A 20,975-nucleotide genomic window follows, 5' to 3' on the forward strand; every position below is an offset into this window, starting at 1 on the left:
CGAGAGTCTACGAAAAAATTTGTGTATTATAGTATATTTAAAAAAATATTTTATTACGGTTGTTCTAATGTAAACTGTGGTCATCAGCACAGAAGATTAAAACATCTGACCAGTCATAAAACGCTGGGTTTTTTATTTAATTTTGTGCTTGATTTATTTAAAGCATAAAATATTGCTCGTAACTTCAAATAGCGCCCAAAAAGTGAATAAAAAAAGAAAGAGGTTTCTATGTCCTTGTTTTTTTATATTGAATTATCTATTAAATTTTATTAATGCTACTTAAAAAAAAAACCAAACATAAAAACTGTCCGCGCAGTTAAAGTTTCTTTGTTCCATGTGTCATTCTTGAAGGAAGAAGGGGGCATTGAGCCTCTAATGCCTGGCTTAATGCCCCTTTTAAATTATGAAAAGGCGATGCGCTCTTTTTTTCATTTTTAACTGAAACATTCAGGAAGTAAATACAGACAGGAAATAATTAAATACATAAATATTTTTCAATTTTTATTTATTTGTTCTTTTCCAACATTTTTCTTATTCCACTTGATTTGACTAGTACTATTTCTAGTAATAAATATCAACAATCATGTGTTCACCAGCCGTAGTTGGCTCCTAGACCGGAGTATGAGACGTGAGAGACAGCGGGTGCGGCCGAGTATGAGGAGTAGGCCGGAGCGGCGGCGGTATGTAGCGTAAGAGGGAGCGGAGTAGGTCTTAGTGACCACGGGGCAGCAGAGTACGAGGTGTAGGCGGGAGCGGAGTAGGTCCTGGCGACCACGGGGGCAGCAGCGGCGTAGGTGGCGATAGCGGGGGCAGCGTAGGTCCTAGCGTAGGACACGGGGGCGGAGTGAGTGGACACGGAGGAGTAAGAGACAGCGGGCGCGGCGATGGTCTTGGTGACTACTGGGGCAGCAGCGGCGTAGGTAGCGACAGCGGGGGCAGCGTAGGTCCTAGCGTAAGATACGGGAGAGGAGTGAGTGGACACGGAGGAGTAAGACACTGCGGGGCAATGGACTTGGCGTACACTGGGGGCAGAGTAGGTGGCAACAGCGGGAGCAGCGGATGGTCTTGGTGATCACAGGGGCGGCGGCGTAGGTGCTGACTGCGGGGGCAGCGTAGGTCCTAGCGTAAGACACCGGGGCGGAGTGAGTGGACACGGAGGAGTAGGACACGGCGGGAGCGATGGACTTGGCGTATACTGGGGCGGAGTAGGCAGCGACAGCGGGGGCCGCGTGGTAGGTGGCGACAGCAGGCGCCGCGGAGTAGGTGGCGACGGGAGCGTGCGCGGTGTGCGAGGAGAACGACACGGAGGAGACGGCGGGCGCTGAGCTGTACGCTACGGGCACGCTGTACGCCACGGGCGCGGCGGCTTGCAGCAGGTGGCCGGCGGACGCCAGGCTCGCCGCGCACAGGAATACTACGACCTGATAGAAACACAGAAAATAAGTTAACTTCAAGAAACTTATTGAAGTAACATATAAACAATGCAATATTTAGGTCGTTAACCCGTAAGATAAGATTTAAAAACAGTATTTTTATTCATTACCTTGGAGTACATGTTTGTATTGAAGGAAGTTGTTGAGTGGAATAATTTTTGGAGCACTTGCTTTCGCTTTTATATCGGCGACTGCGAACTTGAATCTGCATTGAATCTGTCCGGCACTGCCTGAAGCTGTTTATTTCGGCAAGTTTTCGGTCGTCTATAATTAGCACTTCGTAACGAGTTATAGTTAATCAAATGTCACGAATGTGTTCACCTTCCGTTTAGTAGTGTAGGTATACTGAATGATTTTAACACTCTGGCTTAATTCTTCTTTTTGATCGATTGGTGTGGTGATTCTAAAGTATTAGAGAGGATTGAGTTTTATGCAAATCACACGATATAAACATGAAGGCTCGCCCAGTTCGTTGTAGTCTGTTTCACTTGAAGCACTACAAAAGCCCCATTTAGATAATTTGGATGTTATGCCTGATACTTTCTTGGATTATGAAACGGCTTTTTTTGTATAGAATTATAATTAGCCGTTTTTGATTGAAACGTCTTATCCTTCAAAATTATCTCATACAAATAAACAATAACTTTTTTCGGATGTTTCACACACGGTTTATTGCAGTAACTTTTAAAAGGTAGCAAACAATAAGTCAACTCCAGAAGTTAGATTTACGAAAAGTGGAGTGTTCACACTCGACGGATAAGTAGCAGTAAGATAAAACAACTAATTATATGTCAGAATCTTTGTTAAAAGTCCGCCTAAGCTGGTACTAAATCCCTTCGTACACTGTTCATTTACAATACAAAACGAATTCATTCCGCAGAATTATTGGTCTCTACTTTCATTCGTGACATCTAAAAGGAAAGGTAAAAAGGAAACAACGAGTAAAATTTTTGTTAAGTATATTTATCTTATTTTCAGCATTTTCAGGTAAATTATTTTCATTCATCGACAACCAATAATTGAAAATTGTTCACGTTCACCAACCGTAGGTGGCTCCTACATCAGTGTATGCAACGTGAGAGACGGCGGGTGCAGCTGAGTACGTTACGGCGGATTTGACAACTGGTGCAGCAGCGGTGTAGGCAGCCACCGCTGGAGTAAAGGTCTTGGCTACGACAGGGGCTGAGGCGTAGGTGGCGAAAGCCGGGGCAGCAAAAGTCCTAGGAGCAGTGTATGCCGCAGCGTAAGTCCTGGCGACGGGAGCAGTGTAGGCTGCAGTGAAAGTAGGAGTAGCGTAGGTCCTGGCAGCGGGAGCAGTGTATGTAGCGAAAGCAGGAGCGGCGTAGGTGGCAGGAGCGGTGTAGGCAGCGCTGAAGGCCGGAGCGGTGTAAGTGTTGGCTACGACGGGAGCGGCAGCAGCGTAGGTCACAGGCGCAGATCTGGTAACTGATGAGTACGAGACAGCGGGAGATACAGTTCTAGCGAACACGGGTGCTGTGTATGCAGCAGTGGGGGCGGTGTATGTTGCGTAGGCCGGAGCGGCAGCGTATGTGGCCACTGGGGCAGCGTTGTACGCCACCGTTTCATGGGCGCCAAGCAGACCAGCGGAGGCAATGCCCGCCGCGCACATGAAGATGATAACCTGAAAGAAATTTTAAAGCTTCAGAAATTTGATTGCAATACCTTTCAATGTATTATGATTTTCTTTAGTGTATCGAATATAGTTTGTGGATCTCGAAGTCATCTTCGATAAAGGGCCTAAGGGTTTATCTTTTGCCAAACATATCACCTTATAATGCAACATTAAGTCTAAATTGAAATGTCTCACAATTGTTTTACTGTTTGAATTCGTCACTACTGATCAATCGCATAGATAGTAGAGAGAGTTGTAAAAGTAAAAACTAACTTATATCAATCTCTCTTTAGACTATTTTCTTAAACTAATTTAATTAAAATTAAGCTGTACCTTGGTGAACATGTTGGGATTAAACTTGCTCGTACTATGATTTTGGAGCACTTGCCACCGTTTATATATCGGTTAGGAAACTGGAATTAGCATTGAATCTCTTAAGCATCATTGAGATCAGAATTGGTCCAGAAAACCAGTAAAATGCCTTAACACGTGTTTATCTAGACCCAGATTATGTTGTTCACATTTATAAGTGGATCGATTACAAGGCATATAAGACACATATTTCGCAGTTCGTTAAGTTTAAGTTTACTGGTCTCACCTAATTACCTTTGGTATTTGGAAGTGTTATTTTGTGAATTTACTGAATCTGAGATATTTCGTACGTATTCCAATAGGGAGTAATGGAGCAAGGTTACATCATTATGTCGGGTACTGTTAGTATTTTTTACGCCGTATTTTAATACCATCTTCAGGCAAAATTGTTATATTAAGTGAGGTTGTGAGTTGTGAGACTTTAATGATAAGTACGATCTGCACCTTCGGAAAATAGTAATACGACTTTGTTGCAGATTTTACCAGAGCAAATTACAGATTTTAATAACTTTTTTGTATAATCCTGCTAGACAAATTTATTTTGAACTTTGAAATAAATAATATTAGCATAACGTTCCTTTATAGAATTGGGTTTTAGATTTTTGCGACTGAATTAGCGGAGTACGGCAATATTTAAACTTCTCAGCATTAAATTATAATATTATAGGAACTTTTAAGACTACACTAGATAGTAATCATACCTGATCCCCAGAGCCATATTAATGGGATTAAGACAAAACGTTTTAAGGGCTTCCTTTTATTTTAGTTTGCTTTATAATATGATAATAAACGATGGTCTTAATCAACATTACCATTAAAGGTATGAGGTAAGTTGGTGAGCAAATGCAAGTCACCGTAAACTCCATAGTTTTGTAATTTATACTGGTATTGAAAAGCTAGTTTTCAATGTGTCCATTTGTTCATTTCCCGTACAAAATAATAAAACAATAAAATATAAATAAATTCTTTTATTTTCACTTCATTTTTGACTTAAAATTACGTATTAAATAATATATACAGTCAAATTCATTCTAGTGATTACAATATCGACAACCAACTTTTTACCAGCCGTAGTTGGCTCCCAGACCAGCGTATGATACGTGGGATACAGCAGGGGCAGCCGAGTATGTCACGGCGGACTTGACGACGGGAGCGGCGGCGTATGTGCTGTAGGAGGGAGCGGCGGCGTATGAGGTGTACGCGGGAGCAGCGGCGTAGGTGGAGTAAGAAGGAGCGGAGTAAGTCTTAGTGACCACGGGGCCAGTAGAGTATGAGGTGTAGGCGGGAGCGGAGTAGGTCTTGGCAATCACGGGGGCAGCGGCGGCGTAGGTCTTGGCGTAAGCTACGGGAGCGGAGTGAGTGGACACGGAGGAGTAAGACACTGCGGGGGCAATGGACTTGGCGTACACTGGGGCAGAGTAGGCAGCTACAGCAGGAGCTGCGTGGTAGGTGGTAACGGCGGGCGCAGCGTATGACTTAGCGTACGCGACGGGAGCAGAGTGGGTGGACACGGAGGAGTATGACACGGCGGGAGCGATGGACTTGGCGTACACCGGGGCGGAGTAGGCAGCGACAGCGGGGGCCGCGTGGTAGGTGGCGACAGCAGGCGCCGCGGAGTAGGTGGCGACGGGAGCGTGCGCGGTGTGCGAGGAGAACGACACGGAGGAGACGGCGGGCGCTGAGCTGTACGCTACGGGCGCGCTGTACGCCACGGGCGCGGCGGCTTGCAGCAGGTGGCCGGCGGACGCCAGGCTCGCCGCGCACAGGAATACTACGACCTGACATAAAAAAATATTTAATTAATGAACAATATTATACCTATAACACTACACAATATAACACTTTCAGCTTCAGAATTTAATGGGGCACATAATTATCACGTATATCATTCACTCTTATAATGTAGAATAGAGTTAAAATAAAATATTAAGCACAATATAAAATACGTTAATAAAATCACTGTAATACCTTGGAGTACATGTTTGTATTGGATGAGGTTGTTGATTGTAATAATTTTTGGAGCACTTGCTTTCGCTTTTATATCGGCTTCGCAAACTGGTATTAGCATTGAATCTCCATGAGATATTGCCTACAGCTTCGTTTGCGCTGTCAAAACAAAACCAGTGTGACTCACGCGCCGAGGGCTGCGTATGCTACGTATAATTAGCACATATCGCAATGCCGAATACTTAGTAAGTGAACGATCTGTGAATTAGAAAGATGGAATGTATATCTAGGACAAATAAACTAATTTTATTCTTTTTTGGTGTAAATATACGAGTATTTATATTTGAAATAGAAGTCAGATAATAGATATACTAACTACTAAGGGTCGATTTACCAACAGCTATATTTTTCAGTGACATATAGAATATTTCTACTATTTTATATATCAGACCTTTCGTTGCCTAATAGCACTCGTTTTGCATATCAGATTGCAATATCTGACTTTTGTTGGGTATTTCAATCTGCATTTTCGGAGGAATGTAATGTGAAGAATCCATAACACCGTTTTTATACTAGTTAAGAAAAACAATTTGAATAAATAAAAAAAAATGTTATTAATTTATTGACTGACAAATCAAACTATGATTTCTCAGTCCATTCTTCCTGAATGTTAATGCATCCTAATAACTACACTTAAAATATTATTTTTCGCTTTATCGTGCGATGTCTAGTTTTTTAACTATTGTTTTAAAGACTCAATTAACTCGTAATAACTTAAATGGATAATTCCATGAGGATTTCCTTTGTAATTTTCGTCTTTTCAGCTTTAAAAATACTTTAATATTATTCATTTTATCCTAGTTTTGGTTTACACAAAGGGAGACAATGTTTATGGTTAGTTTAGTCATGGGTTCGAAATTTGGGAACTATTTAAATATGAACTTGTGAACCGAGAAAAAAATACTATTTTGTTTAATTGTTTCGCTAAAAAGATTCTGCCCATCCTTGTCACAGCGTAGCTCAATATCTATTGTCTGTACCTGAGTTAGTAAAAGAAAAGGACTATTTTTCAAAATAAGCCTGGCAAAAAGTTAATGCTGTATTTATAGCCGAGTGGTATAGGGCACCACGATAACCCCAAGGTTTCCTTGCGTAGGAGAAGCATTTTCTATGATCCACGAACGGCCGTTCTTAGATTAGCTGTCTTGTCCATGTTTATGAAACCTCATAAAGACAACAATTGCACGATTGGTGCGAAAAGAATTAAAAAAAAAGCGAAATTAATGGGTGATTTTAAATCACCTCAATCTACTCAACGATTCACAATTACCATTAGTATTGCATGTTTGTCATTTCTGTTCAAGTTAGGCTGCGTGCTCATACTAAACCTCTAATCACTTAATCATTACATCAAATCGAAGGCCGTAGAAGCCAATATAAGCTGAGCTTTAACACAACTTGTCCTTATTAACATAAACACATGACTTCATAGCATTTTTATTATGTCTTAAGGTCAATTCATACTAGAGGAAAAGACTTCAATACTTTAATTTAAACGATAATACTGAAAAATTGTGGGGCGGATTGTCGAGTCGAACTCCGAGGGTTCTGTACAAATATCATAATTTCCAAAAAAAACAGCGGATGTATGGGAATTTCATTGTTGATAAGAATACATGATCAAGGGAGAAAAATAGAACCCACTTTCTCTTGCTTTTTGCAAGCATATAATAACATTGTTGGCCATGCTTTAATAATCGAACGTTTCTAATATTCTTTGTTTTAAGACTTCCTACTCAAGACGTAAAAACGGAACCCATGTTATTGTAGCTCCGCTGTCCGTCGGTCGTTCCCGCTGAATATCCATCTGTCCGTCACCCGCGACGATGAACCATGAACCATGATAGCTGGACAGTAAAAAAAATTGGTTTACACTATGAATTACTATTGCCTCTATCATCATTGGCCTAGCCTTTTCCCAACTATGTTGGGGTCGGCTACCAGTCCAACCGGTTTCAGCTAAGTACCAGTGTTTTACAAGAAGCGACTGCCTATCTGACCTCCTCAACCCAGTTACCTGGGCAACACGATCAGACGTCGGCGACGACGGCTGTCAGACTTTTTCAAGCTTCTGACTACCTGTAACGACTGTCAAAGATGTAGGAATAACAGCCGAATTACTATTGCCTCTATGACAACAAATATTTGAAATTTAGATGGAGGCAAAGTTATAGTAATTAACTTGTCGGTGGAGGTAGGTAACAAGTGGGCCCCCACAAAATTATTTGTTATTCAACCATTTCAATCTTTCACCTTTTTGTACGGATATGTGTCGCGAATCCGGTGATTGGTCTCATTATGTTTGCTCAGACTAAACGCACTTTGTGTCTCGCCAAATTGTCTGGTGAAGTGGAAAAAGCCAGCCAGTGCTGGTTTTGACAATTTTGCCATAGCTTTTTTTAAAGAACTGTAGTTGTTTCATTAAATAAGCTTTAACGGTGAGCTAGTATGCGTAGACCTTTAGGTTTAGCAAGCAAGGATATATATTTCATTACAACTTCCGATGTACTTGGCCAATTCGATTTTAGGATTCTCAGAACAGGTTTTGACCAATGACCCTATATCCTATAATAGTTGTTTTGATACCTTAATACTTTTTTAAACATGAATACGATCGTAAAATATCTGTGCGGCAACTTCATATTTATGATGTAGATTAGAAATTCATTCTCAGTCTAAAATACTTTTCGTCTTGAAGTCATGAAGGATTGGAATTCTCGAACCCATTTTTTTAGCAATATATGCATTAGTCGTAGTAAAAATACGCATAGTTAGTAGTAATATTTCCAGTTTTTGTTTCTATCAGTCCGAGGTTTAATTTCCCGTGGTGTGTCAAAGGGTTAAGACTTTGTAGGGTTCAGTTAGCTGAGGTTAGTAAAAAGAGTGTAAAGTAAAATACTGTAAATATTTTTGAATTTTTATTTCGTGGTTATTTCACATAACAATCAAATATTTTCTAGTAATAAATATTATTTAACAAATTTTCACCAGCCGTAGTTGGCGCCGTTGCTAGAGTAAGAGACGTGAGAGACGGCAGGGGCGGCCGAGTAAGTCACGGCAGACTTGACGATGGGGGCAGCGGCGTATGAGGCGTAAGCCGGAGCAGCGGCGTACGACGCGTATGCGGGAGCGGCGATGGTCTTACAACGGGAGCAGCGGCGGCGTAAGTCACGGGGGCGGAGTGGGAGATTGAGGAGTAGGACACGGCGGGGGCGATGACTTAGCGTACACGGGGGCGGAGTAGGTGGCAACGCGGAGCGGTGATGGTCTTGGTGACCACAGGGCGGCGGCGTAGGTGGCGATGCGGGGGCAGCGTAGGTCTTGGCGTAAGCTACGGGAGCGAGTGAGTGGATACGGAGGAGTAAGACACAGCGGGGCAATGGACTTGGCGTACACTGGGCAGAGTAAGCAGCTACAGCAGGAGCTGCGTGGTAGGTGGTGACGGCGGCGCAGCGTATGACTTAGCGTACGCGACGGGAGCAGAGTGGTGGACACGGAGGAGTATGACACGGCGGGAGCGATGGACTTGGCGTACACTGGGGCGGAGTAGGCAGCGACAGCGGGGGCCGCGTGGTAGGTGGCGACAGCAGGCGCCGCGGAGTAGGTGGCGACAGGAGCGTGCGCGGTGTGCGAGGAGAACGACACGGAGGAGACGGCGGGCGCTGGCTGTACGCTACGGGCGCGCTGGTAGGCCACGGCGCGGTGCTTGCAGCAGGTGGCCGCGGACGCCAGCTCGCTGCGCACAGGAATACTACGACCTAATAGAAAAAATATGAATTAGGATTGTTACTTAACTTATGATGACTTTCTTCTTTCGATACTGTGCACTCTGGTACTAATTAAAAACAAATCACAATAATTCTGGATTAGATATTCTTTTTTCTAAACATATTTTATCAAATAGTTAACAGCTCAATAGCACCAACAAAATTTTAAATCTTCGTTAATAAATAGATAATGAATATTGAAATCACTGCACTACCTTGGTGTACATGTTTGTATTGGATGAGGTTGGTGTGTGTAATATTTTTTGGAGCACATGCTTTCGCTTTTATATCGCGTCTGTAAACTGGTATTGGTATTGAATCCTGTTGTGGATCAGCCGCGGGCACTTTCGGTTTCAATGTCAAGGTGAGTCGCCCGGCGAAGTGTATTGTGTAATACGCCGCAGGCGTCGGCACTAAATACCATCGTATGTACTGAACTTATTTATAAGGAAGTTGTTTTCGGAAGTGTCAATTTGTCTTTAACATCTTTAATTATGGGGTAAATGTTTGTGGATTGGTTTTAGTAGCTTTGTAAACTGTAGTACTTGTTGTATTCTGGTTCAGCCACTGACTACAGTGACTACATTGTAGGTTTTTCTTCTGCCGGCTTATATATAATAAATCGTAGTAGTGTTTTTGTGATAAATTAATATACATGCACTTTATACATACATATTTTAATTCATAAAATAGAAATATATTTAAATAATTTTCAGTCATTACATTGTTAATTATCTCATTTAAGTACTTATAATTTCCATATGCATAGGCATTGCTCATAATGATCCATTATATATATAATTGTTTTATTAATATCACTGTTTGTTATTTAGTGTTGCAAATGATAATATGGTCATGATGATGATAATGAAGCCTATAATAGTTTGATAATGAAAATACATGTTACATTTTCAAACATTTATTTTCGAGTTATCACAACATCATCGTTATTAATAGGAATCAACACGGTAGATTAATCACCAGGCTTGCTTGTTTCCGTATATGTTTTGGCCGTATCCGCTATAGCCGTATCCGCCATTGCTGTATCCGCCACTGCCGTAACCGCCGTAGCCGTTGCTAGCGTAGCGGGGAGAGTATACAGACACGCTGGAGGTAGCGTGGCCGAGACCAGAGCCGTAGCCGAGGTTGTTGTAGCCATGGGCGCCATAGCCAGCGTTGCTGTAGCCATTACCAGAGTAGCCAAGATCGCTGTAACCGTGAGAGCCGTAGCCAAGACCTCCGTAACCACCCTGAGCACCCTGAGAATATCCCCCATGGGACCCAACGTAACCAGAACCGGTTGCGGGGACAACTTTAGTTACTGAAGTGTATGAGGTTGCTGGACTGTAGCCACTGTAACCGTGACCGCTGAGGCCGTACCCAAGGCTGTTGCCGCTGTATCCGCCATAGCCGCCGTATCCGCTGTTACTGCCGTATCCGCCATAGCCTCCGTATCCGCCATAGCCGCTGGCATAGCCGGTGTTGCCTCCGTATGCACCATAGCCGGAGTATCCATTGGATCCTCCATAGAGTGCTCCAGCTCGAGCTAGGCCGAATAGGCAGACAGCGATGGCGAAGATCTATAATAGTGGAAACAATTGGAATTTTACAACTGCGAATACATAGTTCAATAAAAATCTTGGTTAATCTAGACACGTCTAATCTAGTAAGTGCTTAGAGGATTCGACTAGGTTTTATGTAAACTATCAGCTGTTTGAGTCTTATTGCCATAAAAACTGACAATTAAACATTTTTTTTCACATCAAACAATGTATTAAATTAACATTTAAACAGTTTTAATTACCTTGGTAAACATGTTGCTGGTATTTCTTCAAGTGTGATGAGTTGAATGTTTAAGGAGCTATTGTTTCAAGCTTTTATATTAAAAACGTAGGAAATAAGTACTATTTTTCAAGGTCCCATTAGATTTAAGAAAAACGGAGCGTAACGGTTTTTATAATTAGGCATATACTCAGATGCAACATTAACTAATGTGTAGAAAAAACTGTAGGTAATTTAGAACCTTGTTACCGGTAAATAGAGAACATTTTAATAAGAATAGTTTATTAGATGATAATCTGTTATTTTCGGTTTTATCTTGAGTATTGTTATACAAGATTGTTAGAGATAACTACAAAAATGTGTAGTAAGAAAATTGTGCATTTCTCAGACCATTAACGATTTGTTGCCATTCATGTAACTTGTGTGAGTAATTGATTTCGCAAATAAAAATGGCGTATCACTTCCAAAAATACGAAGCATCTTCTTTGACAGCTGATAATAAGCTCGGAGTTTGACAATACTTGGACAAAGACAATGAGTCTTGAATATCAATAATTTACTGTGTAAAACCCGCTTACGTCTTCTCAATACCTCATTTTTTCCGCAACTTAAATAAATACGTATCTTATTTTATCTTATTCGCATTCACAAGCTTTTTGGTTCCCTTAGCGTTTGTGCTTGTTCTAAATGACAGTTGCATTGAGTGACCGTGACTTCAGTTTTGTCAACGATGTGAGAGGATGCCTTCGAAATGTTGAAGTTATCATTGACGAGATTGTATTAAAAGTGTGTGAAACAAAGGAGCGGTTCTCTTCCGTAATATTCCGTTGAGGTATTTTCGATATGTACGTATATTTTATTGTTTATATTTGATAAATTAGCTGTGCTCTCTTATATGAAAAGAGTTCTGCCTTGCCTATAAATTTCCATCAAGCATTATTATTTCTTTTTAAATTATTTTTTCAGCTGTAATGGGATAGGGTTAAAAATCAGACCATGGAAATACTTTAACAGGTACACGTTTATTATATACATAGGAGCCTTTTGATAAATTAGAACATCCATACTTTACATCGAAAGAAATACAATATTTACAATTTTATATCAAAATTATTATTTGGTGTTCACCTTTATCTTTTTACCAGAGGTATTTAGCACCATGGCCGTAACCGCCATAGCCGTAGCTGCCAAAACCGCTGTAGCCATGGCCGTAGGCTACGGGTAGGGGGAAGAGTAAGCCGCGTAGGACACAGGGGCTACGTAGGACTTCACAATAGGGGATGAGTGGACTTGGTAGCGGGAGACGGATGACAAAGCAGGTGCGTAGGCGACGGCAGGAATCACAGCTTTAGTGACAATGGGGGCTGCGACTACGGTCTTAGCGACAATAGGTGAGGCGTAGGCGGGGGCCACGTAGCCAGAGTATCCGAGACCAGACGCATAGCCGAGGCCAGAGGAGTAGCCGAGACCGGCTCCATGCCAGCCACTGGCGCGGACTGCGCCGAACAAGCACATGACAGCAACAAACTGTAACAGAGAGATTGCATTAGAAAAAGGACAATAAAATCAGTTACATAAGGTAAAATATGTGTTAACGTCAGCTTTTGTCGTCAATCCAGTAAGACTTATAGTAAGTAATGTCCGACCTAAAGTTCGCATTAAAGTGGTATTAACAAAACATGAATGTATTTACGAGTATGTATCGTCATGTCATGCAATTTATTCGACTTCATTAGGTAGGCTCATAATATTTGCCTCACTGCATGCACTGGTAGCCGTTAGGGTACTTTCGAGGCCAACTGACTACCTTGGCAATTACGACATAAGTGCAAGCAACTGTCATAAGACAATTTACATTTGTCTTCCACCTACGTCATTTCATTCCATCTACAAGTTTATGGTTCGAAATAAACGTTTCTCTTTTGTTTACTTCGGGATGGTTACCAAATACGTTTATATATAGAAATACGGAAACAAAATTGTGGTTTAAGTCAAATATCGACCTCCGATCGACATTTAATTAAACTCGACTACTATAAACTCGGAGGTCTATGAAATAATGTCAGATTAGATATAAGTGAAATACATCAATATTATTCATATTTGGTATAAATATTTATTTTCTTTAATTACAAAATTATCATCGTACTATCTGTGTGACAGGGTACATGATCTGAAATCCAATAAATAAAAATCGCGTTAATTTTGACCTTGCGAAAATTTCCAAACGAAGATTGACACTTTTAGGAATTAATTAGGTTAGCATGTTTAAACATTTTTCGTTACATCTCTCGTTCTCTGATTATTAGCGCTTATGTTAACACTCAAATTTTTAAATGTGTTGAAGCGAACTTGAAGGTTGCCACGTCAAGATTATGCGACGTGTCGCGGATTCGATCTACGCGTAGGACAAGCGTGTGTTCTATTAATGAATATATCAAGTCTATGAGACTTTTTGCATGTAGCTGGAACGTTTGGGTGGGAGACATTTTAAAAATATTACATATTTAACGTCACGTTTAATGCTTGTAAAAAGTGTTATAAAAAGGTAAGAAGCAGCAGCAGTGGGTTGACAAAAGTTGCCAATAACGATGATGATAATTTAAAATACGGTTGCAGAACTTTATAAAGAGATCTAACTTATAATACGCATGCGTTACTTAAAGTAGATCCTATGATTAACGATTAAGTTGATTGCTTGCAAGTGACAGATGTTATGAAAGTATCCGATGGTAGAGATTTGAAACCAGTACTGATTCATTCGCTTAAAGGCCAAAGTTTCTTAATGAGAGCTGGATTAGGCAAGTATATGAGTGGGCTTAAACTTCTAGAAGCTTATTTTGAATGTAGCTTTTAAACCACTCTCATTATTGATCATAGAGATGTTGAAATCGGAAAGATTTGTAAATACTATTCATAGGTCAAATTAAACTTAGCTCAAAACGCTTGTTGCAGTGTTTTTGATTTTTAGGAATGAAACTGGTCAAGTGTGTGAGGCATTGCTGAGGTAGACTTTATGTAAACATTTTTTCCAAAATGGCCATCCATCCATGACTGTACCAATAACAGATATAAATCTGTGAAAATTAAACTGTCTATAAGGGTTTCTGAGATTAAGCCTGTTAACAGACTCAAGGACAGACGGAAATACGGATAGACAATGGTAAGTAACCTCAGTAAGTATTCGCACACAGTGAAATGTTTTGGCTGTGTGTGAATCCATGTATTGTCAGTAAATATACTACTTAGGTTTAGATTAACAAAAAGTTAGATGGAGTAAAACATGAAACCTAGTTGCGATACTTACAACTAATAATCGTAATCTCCATGCAATTAGGGGCGAGATTAATCCTACTTACTTAAGTGCTAAGTAGGCACAGTTTGATCCGAAGCTAAGAACAAAATTAAGTTTAGTTAATGAAGATTCCGAAACGTACATGTACCTGCTACATAGAGAAATGCTTGAGACAAATAAGTAGGTAGTTCAATCCAACACGAAGTATTTGGTTTGAAACCTTTTGAACTCACCTCAAAGCTGTGAAGCTTGAAGCTTGTTTGACAAAATTTCGTAAATTTCGTTTGTGGTGTGTTGCATTTTGTACTGGCTCATAAAAAGGATTTTATTAATAGCCAGTTCGAGAAAAGTCGGTGATAAAATGCTTGTTCAGTATTAATGCTAATGGGAAACCGACCTGATAACTTTCATACCACTTGTCATTTATTAATCTGGTAAAGGACCAAAGACGACACGATAAATAAGAGGCATAAGCATATTGGATGACAAAGAGTAATAAAATGAGTAATGACATATCTACCTAGCTTCATTACGTAACTCCTTTCCGTCATTTGTGCTACTACAAACAGCATTAAGACAGAATTGCATAATAACCTCTTGAAATGGAGATTCAAAAACTAGAACGGTCTCATTTTCAAAGTTTTATAGGTAGCTTTTGAAGCTTAAGACCGGATGGTTCTGAATATCAGTTAACGTAAGGTATTGTCACACTTATGAGAAAAATTAAATTCTGGCTCAAGCCCAAAGCTGTGCTACCGGCTCCGTTGCCGTAATCCAGACGAACGCTACTTGAGTACAAGTATATAATATGATGAAACCTATGCTGTGAAGGAATTGAGGTGCAATTGTATAAAAGGTTTTAATGCATAACGTTTAAGTATAAGATACTTAGATGGAAAAATGGTCGATGATAGAAGAGGATCTTAAATAGTCTAACATAGATTTTCTACAAATCCATGATCAGAGCTTTTTTTATTTACCAGCGGGATTGTCCGAAAGGTTTACTGTGGCCCCGGTACACGAAGGGCTTGGGTTTGGGTGGGTTTTAGTCAATAGGAGTTGGACACTCCCTTCCACTCAACCCGAAGTGCAGGAGTCATTTGATGATTACCCATCCGAAAAAAAGGCTTTTTTAACCGACCTAAGTGCAAGATATGGCTGCTTTAGCGCCCAATGTAAGATGTGAGCAAAACTCGAATAGTCTAATTTAAATGAACACTATATTTAATGAAACTCTCACGAGACAAATAGCGTGGCCATGACATGACAAAATGCTCAAATATGACACGATGTTGTGATATGACAGTATGTCATTAAAAACATGTATGTTGTCATTATTAAGTCAGCGGTAAGACTCTTGATGTTTCTGTTAATAAGGCTAAGAGTAGTGGCGGATAGGCTAAAAGAGGTATGTTCGAATAATGGGGTTTGTATTACGTATTATAATTAACTTTTAATACTTTTTCTAGATTAGTATTTAAGCCCGCCTTGTGTTTGCGTTAGGGACCTTAACTCCGGTTACTTTAATAGATCAACATGTTTTGCAGTTCCCACCAAAATTTCCATATTGCACCTCAATTCGCATAGTTTAAGGGAAAAGGTAAATAAGCGATCTTTGATTTAAACAAGATGACGAAAACAATTATCACTGCACTGTTCCAGATGTCACACACTTGTTTGCCTAATACAATGTCACATGTTTATTTTGGAAGAATCCTTGTTAGTAAAGTCCAAGACTCACCTTAGCGATCATTTTGATGTAGTTCCTTAGAATATAACTCGAGGAATGTTAGCAAAACGAAAACTGTCAGCTTATATAGTTACCAAATCTCAGGAAACATCGCCGGCCTCGCCATTGTCAAGTTTCTAGGCGATTTTTGTAAATAACGCATAATCGTACTACTAATGTTGAACATAAGGTCTCTTTTTAAATTATTTTATTTTTTTATATTATTATAATAATAAAAGTATGCTGAAGGTGAACTAATTCTTGGAATACTTTAATGTTTAATTGTACGGGAAGTGGATGTGGATGCATTTTTTTTTATTGTGTTGTAATATTGTTAACATTGATTCGTTTCATACTGAAACAATGTATTTACTTTGTGGTTTTTCTTTTTGTATCATTGCAAATAAAATGATTTGTTATTTAGAACATAAATTAATTTATAAAATTAATTTTAGGTTAGTAGACTAGCCAATTAAATTATCCTATAACAAGAAGCAAACATTTTTTATTATTTATGTAAGTGATTCATTTTTTAAGACTATTTTTTCTTGGATTCTCGTTTTCAGACCGTAATCATGGTGATAATATACCAATAGTCCTGAGTAAGTCATTTCTTAGAATAAAGAGAAAAATCTAATTCTATTTTCAGCTCCAAAATCTCAAAAAAATATTACTTACTTACTAACTAAATTAGTAAAGACATTTAGCCATCTAATTAATAAACATTTGTTTTGATCTATATTTAAATTATCACCTAATGTCTAACGTCCTTAATCCGTATATTAATCAAATTAATTATGTCAATAATATATTAGTCTACATTAGTATGCACCATAAATAAATAAAAGATGTGAAGTAGACCACGAAAAAGGCTGAGATGCAGTTTCATCCATAGCTGATAGGTCAATAACATGGTAATTAGCATGTCGAGGCCGGTCGGGCCATTTCCATATTAGGGCGCGTTTAAACTGTGAACAGAGAACACAGATAATAATATTCCATGCTAAAATAAAGATAACAAAATAAGTTCCTATTGATGTGCCTAATGTCAATAGTTACCGACATATTTATCATTCTTTATTACGTCGTATTAAAATATTCAACGAATACACTTCAAATGTATGGGGCTGATATTATAATTCAACAACTGACGTGACTTAGATAGGTCAAGATGTCCTAGAGGCTGCTTCATTAAAAACGACTTCAAACTGCAAAGGTGTTTATTGGAATGCTATTCCTTTTTGATAAGTGACATGTCTTTGATAAGTCAGTTCAATACATTTGAGCGATTCAACTATAGCTCTTAAGCAATGTTGCTCCAACAGGCCAGGCTCTATATATGTTGTGTGAGTGTGTTGTATGTGAGTAGATAACTTCAAATGTATAAAAGTGACATTTAAACAAATGTCGTGTCTTTGTCTTGTCAGTATTGGACATTTAGGCAATTCTTCAGGAATACAGGACAGAATACGGACCCTTAGAAAGAGGTTTCCGCTTTTATAATTTGGATCCCAAAACGAGTGATATACTATGAAGATATAATCCGCCGAGAAACGCTTACTGTGAACGCGGCCCAAAACTTGCTGATATTTCGTTTTATAGAAAACATTGATATTCAGATGTCAATCTAAATTTAAACTAATGATGTTACAAAAATATACAATTTAGCAGCTATGACATATGTGAGCAAACTTGTTTGATGCTGTTGTATAAAGCTAGTTTTAAAAGAAAATACTTAATTCATTTGGTGCTATTTTCACTTTTCCCACACCAAATGTGTCCTGTCGTATTTTTCAAATATGAAATTTTATTGTTCCAAATTTAGTTTGAGTCAGTAAAATTATATCACTTGTATGTTTTATCATGCTCTTGCCCGCCATTATGGAGTCTCCCAAAACGTATTTGAGAATGACAGGGAAAACATGAATAACAGTTTGACAACGTGTATGTTGTAAAAATACACAACGTAAACTAGAAATGTCGATCTACTCTCAACTACAAATAAAAAAAAACCGGTCAAGTGGTAGTCGGTCTAGAAATACTGAATGTTTTGTCCACTGAGTTCTCAGTGATCTGGCTAAGCCAAAAGAAATTGAGTGGGTGGCAAATGAAGTTGTGGGTCAACCCACTTTAAACATAATCTAAGTATTTGTTGTTACAGCGGCAAAAGAAATACATCACCTGTGAGAATTTCTCCTGTCTAATTATTAAGCTTCATCAGATGCAGAATGGTGACGGAAGGACGTATAGACAGATAGACAGACTGTTCATCCATCAGCCGAGATAAACAAACATAGTTCCATTCAACCCTTTAGGAACGAAAACCTAAAAACTTCCCACAAGAGCATGTTATTCTGAATATTATTCTAGCGTATCTAACATTTATATACCTGAGGTCACTAGTACTATAAGTTCGTTGACCCGTAGCTTGTTTGCTTGATAACGGGTCACGACAAAATCTCAGTACACCTCAATATACATGTACGAAGTATTTCGTAATGAGTTTGACAGATACATGCTGCCCCGCGGCGATGCTCGTGCCATACTATTTGTGATGATTAATGGTTGTGAGTGATAATTAGACGTATCTAGGTTTTAATTGCAGTGCTGTGATTAGTGTTATGTATTGAATTTTTCTTTTTTATAATGTTATTTTTTAATATTTATTTTTATAAATTATTGTACATACATGATAAAAGCTTTTTGCATGTCTTAAAGACTTGCACATCTGTTATTCTGAGATTTCTCCGTGTGCAAGACAATTTTAAAGGTTTTCACTGAATATCACAAATTTTAAAAAAAGGTTAGCTTCGGGATGAAACCAAATAGAGGTGATGGAATGATTTAGGACATTATTCTCTACACGAAAGTACTAAAGTCCCCATTTTATCTACTTTAAAACAGAAGAAAGGTTTTGCCAAGCGATCGGACAGATGAATCGTTTTGCAGTAAAATATAAGACGGCGATGGACATACAGACAAACGGAGCAATCTTCAATATAAGTCAATAAGGATAACAAGTTTGTGCGCTGACGTGCAACATGTGTTGTTACAATAAAAGCCTATTTATTATTTCGTAGGCACAATGTAACCAGAAAAAAAGTGCTACAGGCTTGCTGCCTATATGTATTGCGAGCTATGGTGATGGGTGGGTCAATTTTTAATATTGATGCATCTGTTGAGGCTAATGACACCCGATACTTTTACTACTAGTGCAACCATCCACTGACAAAAAAAAAAACATGAAAAAATGAATTATTTTATTTTCATTCAAGTTAAATTAAAAAAAAAACAATATTGAAAATTGACTCGGGCGCTTATTATGTACCTTATTAGGATTCCACCTTTGCCTCCTGCTGTCTGCCTGACTCTGTATCTCAAAACCGTGATAAACAGTTGAAATTCTTACAGATGACATGTCTATGTGTCTATTACTTCTATTTTCTATTGCTTTCGATTCTATTACATTGTTGATTCTTGTTATAGTCATAGCTCATTTTTGGTTAAGTAGAATTAGAACAGTCCCAAAAAAAACATTTATTACTTAAGTGTAGATTAGTAAGCTTATAGTCTATACATTTTACATCACGGATGGAAAATTTTACAAATAAATAGTGCTCTATACATAGCTATCTTATACTGCATATATGGAACATTGTTGTTCTCCTAAATAAATATACAAAACCCCAAATGATAATCAGAAAATCATTAAAGTAACAGTCAGTTTGGAATTAAAAACAAATAATACAGTGAAACAAGTGAATAGGGATGATGACTGGGTATAAAAAGAAAAAATCTCATTAGTCCCTCAGTTAGATAATTGAAAAGTATGAGACAAGTATTTTTTCCTTTTTCAGAAAAACTAGAATTGACAAAAAATAACTGCTTTAAAGTTTAGGAGACGCTTGTGACGTAATGATAGAGTAAAATTTATACTCAATCGTGACGTCACGCGTAAGTTTCATTCACTGTAATTTGGTCAATTTATGTTTGCGGGACAAATTAAAAAAATACGTATCCATTATTATACAAAAAACTACAAGACGGACACTGCAAAAAAAAATGTCATCATCCCTATTACTCGAATATGCGATTCCTGGCTATGCACCAGACACTTTACTTATCAAGCTACCGTTTATCGCGTTCATTGTATTTTTTTATTTAATCATAAATATTATCGACTCCAGACGCTTGTCGTATAAAAAGTAATTATGACAAATTCCCTGAACTTATAATATTCAGAAATATATTATTATCGCTACATTTTTACAATAATTTCCCCAAAACATTTACCTATAGCAAAAGTAAATAAATAAATCCTTTTACATACGTATGTAATAACGAGAAAATATGTTTTGGCAAAGTACCAAAGATTTTTTAAGAAGTATTTTATCGTAGCGTAGAATAATTCTGTATTCATTGCGGAAGCGGCCAATATTTGTGATTTATTAATATGTGAAAATGTAATTTATTTTACGACAAAAGAGTATCGCGGCTTTCACTCGTGAAGGCATCTCAACAGAGTAATCATGTACAAGACTCTTGAAACAAAATAATTGTTCATAAATGTCACACAATGACACTTCATCATCCATTGCATTATTCATACTTCACTGTTTACCGTGGGTTTAACAATTTTAATATCATTCTTTTTTAAATGACTCCTGCTCTGAGGTTTTTTAAGAGCAACTTTTAATATACCCTAATATTAGGAACTAAATATTATCAATTTGACGGTTGATTAACATGCTCGAGCTATTCCAAAATCATGTCTAATCTAAAACATGATAAGCCAGATATCGTCTTAAAATAAGAAGTCCGCAAGTAGCCCAATGCCAACTAGAATCAAGTGTCTTTTATCACTAACATTGCTTAATTACTAAGACCCAGCTTCTCGCAAGATCGACATAGGAAATGAACATTTAATGTAATCACTAAGTAATTTAGTACCGAGACT

At 38.5% G+C, this 20,975-nt stretch overlaps 4 protein-coding genes and 2 pseudogenes across 4 annotated transcripts; all 6 read right to left on the bottom strand.

Annotated features, from left to right (window-relative positions):
• Window positions 1-488: 488 nt before the first annotated feature.
• Window positions 489-1,555, bottom strand: LOC113498189 (cuticle protein 16.5-like). The gene is given in 3 exon segments (XM_026878132.1): window positions 489-1,057; window positions 1,059-1,448; window positions 1,544-1,555. Coding segments are annotated over 3 exon segments (870 nt in total). The 3' UTR covers window positions 489-589.
• Window positions 1,556-2,469: 914 nt separating this feature from the next.
• Window positions 2,470-3,133, bottom strand: LOC113498235 (cuticle protein 16.5-like). The gene has a single exon (XM_026878173.1). The coding sequence runs from the start codon at window positions 3,061-3,063 to the stop codon at window positions 2,470-2,472; it is 594 nt and encodes a 197-aa protein (XP_026733974.1). The 5' UTR covers window positions 3,064-3,133.
• Window positions 3,134-4,391: 1,258 nt separating this feature from the next.
• On the bottom strand, window positions 4,392-5,222 carry LOC113498190 (cuticle protein 16.5-like; the record flags this gene model as incomplete). Its single annotated transcript, XM_026878133.1, has 1 exon — window positions 4,392-5,222. A coding segment is annotated over one exon (723 nt), but the record flags the coding sequence as incomplete, so codon positions are not given.
• Window positions 5,223-8,375: 3,153 nt separating this feature from the next.
• Window positions 8,376-9,439, bottom strand: LOC113498191 (annotated as a pseudogene).
• Window positions 9,440-10,189: 750 nt separating this feature from the next.
• Window positions 10,190-11,028, bottom strand: LOC113498192 (keratin-associated protein 19-2-like). The gene is made up of 2 exons (XM_026878134.1): window positions 11,017-11,028; window positions 10,190-10,792 (listed from the first exon to the last, which is right to left on the bottom strand). Exons 1-2 carry the CDS (start codon window positions 11,026-11,028, stop codon window positions 10,190-10,192), a joined length of 615 nt encoding a protein of 204 aa, XP_026733935.1.
• A 969-nt stretch (window positions 11,029-11,997) lies between these two features.
• Window positions 11,998-12,557, bottom strand: LOC113498193 (annotated as a pseudogene).
• Between the last annotated feature and the right edge of the window lie 8,418 nt (window positions 12,558-20,975).

Source organism: Trichoplusia ni, chromosome 10, assembly GCF_003590095.1.
Source record: "Trichoplusia ni isolate ovarian cell line Hi5 chromosome 10, tn1, whole genome shotgun sequence".
NCBI lineage: Eukaryota > Metazoa > Arthropoda > Insecta > Lepidoptera > Noctuidae > Trichoplusia > Trichoplusia ni.